Source organism: Bombus vosnesenskii, unplaced genomic scaffold (assembly GCF_011952255.1).
Source record: "Bombus vosnesenskii isolate JDL3184/JDL3185 unplaced genomic scaffold, Bvos_JDL3184-5_v1.1 scf7180000013264, whole genome shotgun sequence".
NCBI lineage: Eukaryota > Metazoa > Arthropoda > Insecta > Hymenoptera > Apidae > Bombus > Bombus vosnesenskii.
This window is the reverse complement of record NW_022882924.1, coordinates 4,949,170-4,958,706: the sequence shown is the minus strand read 5'-3', so window position 1 is coordinate 4,958,706 and position 9,537 is coordinate 4,949,170. Positions and strand designations below refer to the sequence as shown.

Sequence of the window (9,537 nt, the reverse complement as noted above, 5' to 3'; positions counted from 1 at the left end):
ATGGAAAATCTGCTTAGATACTACAATTTGTGACAAAGAATTTCCTCGCTTAATAGCTGCTTCTGAACCTTAACCGAGAACGGTGGTCGGTCAAGGACGATTTTTATTGTTCGTTTCGAAGAAGGATCCTTCGGGAGGATCGGTACTGTTATATCCCTGTTCTGGTAACTCACCTGCGTCTGTCCAGGTATAAAGCTGATTCCGCCCTGCGTACAAGCGTTGGCGTCACGAGCTGACGCCCTTCGACTTCCGCCGGATGTACGTCGTCCTTGCGTTTCTCCCTGTTTTCCTTGTATACACCTGACTTTTTATTACTTAAATCAGCCACTGCTACGCGCCGAATCGTCGATCGGCCATCGAATCTCGCGAGATAAGAAACGATCTCGTTCGTCGGACGATTTCGAAACTGTTCGAAAGTAAAGAAAAATCACACTTTCCTTGCATGGCGCGTCCAATTATTACATTGAGAATACACGCGTATACGTATACGTGCGAAATATACGAAGGCACATGGAAAATAAAACGCTCTGAAAATCGTGGAATCGAGGTTCTCATTCGCATTCGTTACGATTACGCGGAAGAATGCGAAACGATTTACGCGGTGGCCATGCGCTACTACCAATGAAAGCAATTTGAATAGACGCAAAGCCGTTAATCGATTAGGCGTGCAGTTCACGAAATCGTAATCGTAACAAGAAGCGAAATACGTTCCTTACGTTCGGAGATCTTTTCATGAATTTTTGATCGCTTTTGGTTGCCGTTAATCGTGGCCATTGTGCGCGATAAACGACATAAGCAGAGGAATATAAAATCGTCGATAGAAACGTTTTTCTCTGCGTTCGAAGAGATTTGTTCGACGGAAACCGCCGTAAAGCTCGAACCGTTGGCACGATGAACGACCGTTACCGGGAGAAGACTATAGAAATCGGTTCGCACCTGCCTGGTCCGGTAAAAAGAAAAACCTACCCAGAACCCCCGTGAGCCTCGAGGTCCAAGGTAAGTTTATGGATGTCTCGCCCCTTATTCGTGACGGCCCCGGCACAGGTTTCGGGTTTAGAGAGATTTCCGACGCTCCCGTGTTTTCTTATAGGGTTGCCGCTGTCGCATCTTTCCCTCCGTGCCTATTCCTTCCTGGAATAATAACAATCCCTGCCTATTCCATAAATATTTCGCATTTTGTGTTCGAGCTTCACCTTCATTTTCATTGGATTGCTGTACGAAAAATTACACCGCCAGCTATCGCGTACCGCGCGTACAGCTCGAAGATCTTAAGACGACGAGGCTGGCAACGACAGATTACGGCAAAAGGAACGGATGAAACATCGACGACAAAGTCGATTTCGAACGGTACCCTATGTAGATGTCACGGTTATCCACAGCGAAGATTCGTACCCTCTGCTGCGAGACGCTGCTTGATACTTTCCCAATGGCTGTACCATTACGACGGATCTAATCTTTTATTTTTGCAGAATCGTTGCATTCGTTACGCGACTCGGCCGAAGCTTCACGAAAGATCGTTCGAGTTCTTTTATTTCCTCCACCTTTCTCCAGTTATCGTTGCCTATCTTGTACGCGTGTATTTGGAGATGTATCTTCGACTCGATCGACCAATCTCTTAAACTCGTTTCGATCCTACCGAAAGAAGATCGCGCGGTTTCAACGAATAAACGCGTTGGTGGTTTCACGAGAGCATTCGGCCTAACGTTTTCTAAGCGATACCGTTTCACATTTCCATACGATTAGGAATCTGAAAGGCTAATCCCTCGGGTTAACAGCTTCATTCCGTCCAGAGTTAACGATCTTCGAAACATCGCGGTCGATCGAATTTTACGATGCGTTCGAGACGATGTTTCCGTACAACGCGGGAGAAAGCGTAGGCAACGATTCTTACGTCGAAGTAAAACGAACGTCGTTTCCATCGAGACAAGAAAAATTCGATCGATCGGAGCTCGATTCGACGTTGACGGAAGATACGCGAAAGAAGGTCGCGTTGTCGAGAAATCGACATCGCGGTTGCGGGTCTGCAAGTATCGAAGTCTCCGAACCACTAGATAAACGACGAACATGTTACGTCTCTTACGCCGTATGGCGATCGATCTTACAATTGTAATTTCCTAGAACGTTTTAGCTTAGTGGAGCTCCTCCCACGAGGATAGCGAAAGTTTCGAGTTTCCATAGCACTTCCAGAGCGTTCGACGGTTGGTAAGTGGAATCGGAAAGAAGAAATGGCGAACGTGTAGGAAGTCGGCAACGGCAGAAGCAAGAGAATCTCGGTTGATTCTGACGGTGAAACGTGCGGAACGGAAGCCCGAGAGGTTCGAAGAAAAATCGAGATCGTTCGAGTAGGAGAGTTCTCCAAAGAGTTTCGAGAGTAAGCGAGGCTTCTGCCCAGAGAATGACTCGAGGCAGAACACCGATGATGTCATCGGTCGGCGGATACTCGCGCCTACGCTTTTCTCTCTACCAGTTTCACTGGCAGGGATACCGCGTGTGCTCCTTCTCGAAGCCACTCTACACGAATATCCAACCTCCACTGCCTCTATTCCCCTTTTCGCTTCTCTTCTCTTCTTTGCCGTTCCATTCGCTTCTCCGCGCTTCGTTTCTCTTCCTTCCACCGCCTCGAGGTCCCTCTACACTTTATATTGTACGAGGACGAGGCGAGCGATATAACGTGCCGAGGACATGCTCGATTCTACCTTCATGCCAGTCTACATTGCCGGTATATACCGGTTATGCAGATGGAGCTTGGTCTGGACCCCCTCGGCAAACCCTCCGACATAAAATCTCGTCTCTTATTCTTCTTCTTCTTCTTCTTCTTCTCCTCCTCCTCCTCCTCCTCCATCTTCTTTCCTTTTCTCTTCTTCTTCATCATCATCGTCGTCGTCATCATCATTATCGTCATCGTTTTCATCATCGTCGCGTTCATCCTCGTTGTCGTCCAGTCCTCCTATTTCTTGTTCCCAGTTGTTCGTTTCCTTTCTTCCCGTCTTTCTTTTCTCCTTGTTTGCCGTTCACGCGTAAGCCGCCGTTGTCGCAGTTTCCGTCTCTGTCTCGCGACGAACAACGTTGCTTTTCCTTTACGCACGATCATCCGGATATACCTACGCTCCATCGTCCTTCTTTCTCGACTTTTCTGCTCGCCCTTCGTACTTCGCTCCGTCCGAACCTCTTCCTAGACGTTAAAAACGGTTAAGGTACTACGCTATGAACGAAGATTGCACAGCTTTCTCGAAGCTATTTACAGACGGATTTTTTCCCTCAAACAGGTATTTCGCCTGATAGCCGGTGAAGCTGCTTCGGACTTGAAAATAAAGAATACCGATCGATCGACATACCTATGCAGTCTTAATGTGATTTAAGGAATTAATCGATTATTGGCAGATCGGGATATTATTCTTCTATTCGATATATAATATACATATGTGTGATTGTTAAGAGGAAAATTTCAATAATTTTCTATCGTTGTTTCAACGATCCCGATAAAAGAAATAAGAAGCGAACAGACAGAGCCATTCCGCTGTCACTATATTCAGGTGCGACAGATCCTTTTTGGGAAATACAATAGCTTCGTTGATCGCGAGCAAGTCAACTTCGCGGTTGAAAGAACGGCGATTAAATCGCCGCCATCTACCGTCACCCGTACTCTTTCCAGTGCCTCGTTAAATCGACACGACTGTCCCATTCTTCTTGCGGACCCATTACTTTTCACATATTCCTTGAAAAGAAATCACAGTTGGACCGAGCAATTAAAAGACACCGCTCCTCGCCTTCTTTGCTTCTGCTTTATCGAGATTAATCCCTATGTAATTTTTGTCGCGTGAATCGACGCAAGTATAACTCGTTGCTAGCTTAGTGTTAAAAAGGCGACAGCACGCCTGAATTCGCGATAGCGTTTCATTTCGAAGGGACAGAAAGTTCCGCGTCGATCGATCGACGAAAGGAACGCGCTGTTACACACGGTCGCAGCGTAGAAATCTTTCCTCGAATTCTCGACGTTAAGCAAAAGAACTTGTAGCGAACGATCGAATATCGATCATTGTCCTCTCTAACAGACAGGAAACTACGTTTTCTAACGGCGTTGTCGTCATAATGTCACGACGACCGCAATTATTCGGCGCAACAGATCCCTTGCCTTAAGTGGCAGCGGATAATTCATCGCTTTCGATTTGACCGGCGTAATAGTCAAGTTGGATTATCACGACAACGAGCGACAACGTTAACCAGTCCTCCGTTTCGTAATCTCTCGAAGCAAACGACTATGGGAGCACTTACGTGTCTACAGGATGACAATGTGTACGAGAACTTTCAAGCAGCTGAATGGCAAGAATAATTCGACCTTTTTTCGCCTGCGTTCATGGTAATTCGGGAATAAATGAGAGAAGAAATCGTCGTACTTGACGACAGCTGTCGAAAATAACGAGATCGAACGTAAAGAATGAGGAAACAAAATGCGTAGGAAAAGGAAGAAATATTAAAAACTGGTGCCTCATGCGCACGAATGTTCTCGGTTTATTTGTTGATACGAAAAACGTGAGTTATTGTGCAAATAATTGCCGCGGCTGTCTACGCTTGTCACGGCTGCTTACGAGGTGTAAGCCGCGCAGACGATTACGGCTTTGCAAACAGAAGAAGAGAAAGAGAAAAACGGTGTGCACCTTTTCACCGAAATTTCAAAGAAACTTTGAATAGCGAGTAGCGTGTATCTCCTGCCGCGAGACAACGTTATAACCACGCTTCGACCATTAACAAATCAAACTCTTTTCCTCGCTTCGTAAATTACATGTTTCGGACACATTTTGATTTTATGTTTACACTTGTTCCTTCCTCTCCTTTTTTCTTCGTGTGCTTCCCCCCTTCTCCATTCGTTCTCGGTTATCCCGAACCGATAGAAGGAAGCCGTACGTTTATTTGCCAAAAACGTGGAAATCACATGATATTCCACGGACGATGCGAACGCTTTCGAATGCGCGAAACGTTCGTGGAATAAATTTAGGTGGTACTTGAGCGGAAAGCTGATCTACCGGCCACGACCAGTTGCGAAACTTCTTTGAGTACCGTCGCAAAATTTTACTCCAAGCTCTCTGTACACACCGGTTCGCCGTTTCGAGAGCTTCGAATAAAATGCAACGTGGAATCAACGAGGCGAATCATCGACGATCAAGAGCAAACGCAATTTCGAGGATATTATCGGCACGAAGACGGTACGAGAGAAATATAATTGCGTGTACTTTGCGAAACTTCGCCGGGCGATCGAGCGCGTACGATTCCTGGCAAACGTTTGTAGAGAACGTCGAATCGTTAATGCAAGACGAAGGCTTACACGCAGCAACATCGCGAACGTATTGGTTACGCATCTTTGAAGCAACTCGTCGCATTGTCAATGGATAGCCTCATAGTTTGCAGGCATTTTTATCATCTCGTTGTCCGTACGGGGAGGTAATCGTAGCGGCGAAGTTGCAATTGCCTTAAACGATTGCAACAGATCAAGATAGACCGGCGATAATATACGCGGCTCCTGTCTGGCCTACCTAAGCCTGCCTAATCGTACGTTGAAACGCATAAATCGCATTGGTTTCGCGTGAATAAATGACGGTTCGTTCCACCGAGAATAGGGAATAAAACGATATCGGCTGGTTGTTGAAGCGTTTCGATATAGTGGACATGGAATATTAGGGAGCAGCAGGTACTCGAGGGAACGTCAAAAAACGGCGCTCGCCTCGATTACAAATCTCACGGCGAAGATGTCCGAAGATAGCGAAAGAATATTCGAGCACCCCAATGGGGCCCATTAGGATCCGAAGGTAGTTGGGCCAGTCCTCTATCTGACTGTCCTTCTCTCTCTCTCTCTCTCTCTCTTATTCTCGATGAATCCATGGTAGAGGAGGCGGGGGATGGTTGGCCGGTCAAGCCACATTCCGTTGGCCAACCGGCTCCTTGGAACCCTTCCTCCCCCTCTTTGGTAGACGGTTCTCTATATACAAGCTCTCGCCTTCTTATGCACCACTACGATATGTGCCCACAAGACCGCCAATATTATTTCGACTAGACAGCGGTCGACTCGACGCAACCTTGTCAGAGAGCAATGCATAGGTATCTGCTTTCACGGAGTGAAACGTTACTGGGAAGAAAACCTCAAAGGTCGAGTTTAACGCGCATACTGCGTGTTTGCTCGCCGCGCTACTCTCCAACTTGTAATTTTCGAAAAACACGAGCAACGCGTCCTCCTTCGCGATTCCTCTCTTTTTCTTCTATCCTTTACGTCAATTCCATTCGATCCGATTCGTTCGTGAACGCCGGTTCATCCTTCTCGCTTCTCTTCCTCTCCATCTATCCTATTATTCTATCTCATATATCGTATACGATGCTTCTCCCGCGCGATACGTAACATTCGACCAACATCGACGAGTAACATTCGAATATTGACTATATTCGATCACCAACGAAGATCTCGAAGCACTCGAAGTTTCGTTATTCGAATACAACATACTTTAGCGGTGAATGACTGGTATTTTTGTACTTTGATCGTTTGAATCGTTTAAAACTTCATCGTCGATTAAAAACATCGAATCGAGCATACATGTACGTTCGGAATGAACGAAAGACGGATCCCGGAATCATGAAAGTATATTTCGAGCAAACGATGTCACCGTGGCGATCGTGAGGTCGAGGTCCCGAGGAAGGTTCGAGAGATCTCCGGCGAGAGAACTCGCCCACGTAGGGTGCCGTAAAAGTTTGCTTCGAATCTGCCCTCCACCAACCGCCTTCGTCGCTATCATCCTCCAACCGTTTCCCCTCTTCTTCCGTTACTACTCTTAGCTTCTCTTTCGTCTTCTTCGGTTTCTCTCCCTTTTGTCATTCGCCTGCTCTCGCCACCCGCGATCTTTGCCTTTTCTCTCGTTCCTGTTTTCCTTGACTTTTTATCCCGCTTTTATCTCGATCTCTTCCTCTTCACGGTTGCTCTCCAAAACGCCGTCGACTCGCGATCTCGTCGAGACGCACCGCGTCGCATAGCGTCGACCAGGCTCAGCAATATACCTATACGGATAGCTTGGTATGGAAGGTGGTTCGCTGAGATGTTTAAGGGGAAGACTCTCCCAAGAGCGGTGATCTTCTGCCGAGCGCAAGAGCGAGATGAGTCGAAGAGATGAGGAAGGGGGCTCGCGCGCAGAGGGTGTCGACGGTGGACCCAGGAGGCAAGGGGGCCTCCTCGGACCTCGAGGGCCTGTGGACGAGCCAGCAAGAAGAACGGTAGGGATGCGAGCGGGGAAGAGAGAAGGATGAGAAGTGACCGGATGGCCTTGGTCCCAAGACTTGGTTAGTTACCGCGCGGCCGACTATAACTGGTCGAGAACTTCGTAACACACAGGGCGGTATCTCCGACTTCGACCGCTTTTTAAGACCACGGGCCACGGTACCGCGCAATGCCACATCACAGATACGAACTAGCCCCTAAAACACCAACGACGATACCGGACAACCTGATCGTTTTTATAGACGATCGCTTGTAACATTTTTTCATCCTCTGGATGACTTTCTTCGATCGCGCCTTACAGTGACACGCGAAAATCATAGGCTTTTACCCTTTCTTTTCTTCTTCCTTTTTCTTGGTTCCTCGCTTAAAACACCGGCGTCTTGTCTACGCCGTGTGGCACTACTTTCCGACTATTCGCGATGGTTTGCTGAAAACAGGAACACCACGCTACGATAACGCTATCGAACAGGCAACGTTCCAACTATATTTTTGAAATAACCGGCTTTTCCTTTTTTTCTTTTCGGCTGATTTCCTTCCATTTGTTCTTTGTTATACGTGAAATTGATTTATGCATCTTTGTAAAGGATACGGAACGTTATTGGAGACTTGACTTACAGAGTTACAGGAGGTTCCTGTCTGGAGTGAAAATGAATGGCCTGGTTATTTAGCCAGCATTGCTCGTTATTGCTCAACAGGGGCAACTTATGGGGCCGTATAAGAAAGTATATCTGTGACTGGCAAGAAACTATATGGTAGCGCTTCACTAAGCGCGTACAGATTCACGGAGCTAATAATTATACTTGGTGAGTTTGCAAAACTTATTGCCCGTGGTACTCGCAGCGCGTAAAGTATCAAAATTGTACCATCTATGTTTTTCAAACGCGCTAAACATCTCGATATCTGAAATTCGCAGACAAAGTAATTTTTTAATACATATGCATAGCAAAAATGAAAAGAGTAAATAAACGTATGTGTTTTATTGACTGGCAGTAAATTTTATTAATTTTCGACAGCGATAAGAATTAAATTCTTATATGGAAAGTTGCCATGAAATCTGAGGCTCTCGTTACGACATGTTCAAACTCTAGATAGGATAAAACACCGTCGCCGTCGATGTCGCTTTCTTCCAAAACTTTTCGACACACAGTGGCCACTTCGTCGGTATTCAAACCATCTTGAACCAACTGTCGACAAGTTCGTTCTAAATCATTCAATCCCAATACCCCATCTTCGTCAAAATCTGTTCGCAAAAAATTATAAAACGTTACCACGATTCGTATAAATTTCTGTTCGAATGTCACGTCATCGCGAAAATGATAGAGAATATTATGTTGGAATCGTTTGCATTACAACGTAGTATATAATTAATCGTGTATGCTAGAAAATCGATAGTTCTTTCGTGCAAATGATTCTCTTGTGCAACGCGAATGTCGTGTCTAGACAACGTATATACTTCGAATTCAATAGCATAGTTATAGGTACATCAGACACGACCTCGAATATTTCTCACGATCCGTCCAACTGTCTGATTCACATGGTGATTCGTACCGTAAATCTTAAAAGCGTAGAACACCTTCAAGTCTCTGGGTGCGTGTTCCGAAAAAACCGACATCATCTCAAGGAACTCCTCGAAGCAGATTCCTTCGTTTGAAACATCGGACGTTGACAATCCCGAATTCTGGCATTTTGCGAACACCTCTGAAATTCGTTGTCTAAACGGATTTTCCTGAAACATGATCAACTGTAACTGTTCGTCAAGCACCGCGACGAGAACCTCGCGCTCACGTGTGAAAAGAGTTTTAACATCGAACGAGGGCAGAAAGATTAATCTAAGAACCTTTAATTCTGGTATGCGTGTCAAGCAAGACAGTGGTATACGAAGTGTCGATGCCTGTTGAGGCGTCATGGATCGTGGAACTGCCCCAGGGTCTCCCATGTCCCGAAACCGTTTATATATTCTAAAAAGGTATCGATGTACAAAAGAAGGATCGATAATTGTGTATACAGATCGTGCATGCAGTACCTTAAGATTTCTTTTCGGGTAAAGAACGTGCAATCTTGATAATCTTCCAATTGTTCCTCGGTGAATGTAGCTACTTTGTTTCCCATTTTATTTAATAGTAACAATGCTCGACGCAAATGCAACTGTTAATCTATCGGTTATACCGGTGTTTCATTTACCAGTTAGAGCTTACAACTGAGTTTTCGCACCTCCAATGTTCAATACGAAATCTAATAATCAGGGTGTGTCTTGCCGCTCCCACTTTTAGGGACGTTTCACTCAG

At 45.8% G+C, this 9,537-nt stretch overlaps 1 protein-coding gene across 1 annotated transcript; it reads right to left on the bottom strand.

Moving 5' to 3' along the window:
- Positions 1–8,214: 8,214 nt before the first annotated feature.
- LOC117237168 (calcium and integrin-binding family member 3) lies at positions 8,215–9,361 on the bottom strand. Its single transcript, XM_033500887.1, has 4 exons — positions 9,276–9,361; positions 9,090–9,210; positions 8,801–8,978; positions 8,215–8,492 (listed from the first exon to the last, which is right to left on the bottom strand). The coding sequence occupies exons 1-4, from the start codon at positions 9,359–9,361 to the stop codon at positions 8,275–8,277; spliced, it is 603 nt and encodes a 200-aa protein (XP_033356778.1). The 3' UTR covers positions 8,215–8,274.
- Between the last annotated feature and the right edge of the window lie 176 nt (positions 9,362–9,537).

Coding starts and splice junctions, on each gene's coding strand:
- LOC117237168 (XM_033500887.1), bottom strand. CDS start 9,361: ATGGGAAACAAAGTAGCTACATTCACCGAGGAACAATTGGAAGATTAT. Junction 9,211..9,275: donor ACCCGAAAAGAAATCTTAAG/GTACTGCATGCA, acceptor ATACCTTTTTAG/AATATATAAACGGTTTCGGG. Junction 8,493..8,800: donor CTACGCTTTTAAGATTTACG/GTACGAATCACC, acceptor TTTTGCGAACAG/ATTTTGACGAAGATGGGGTA.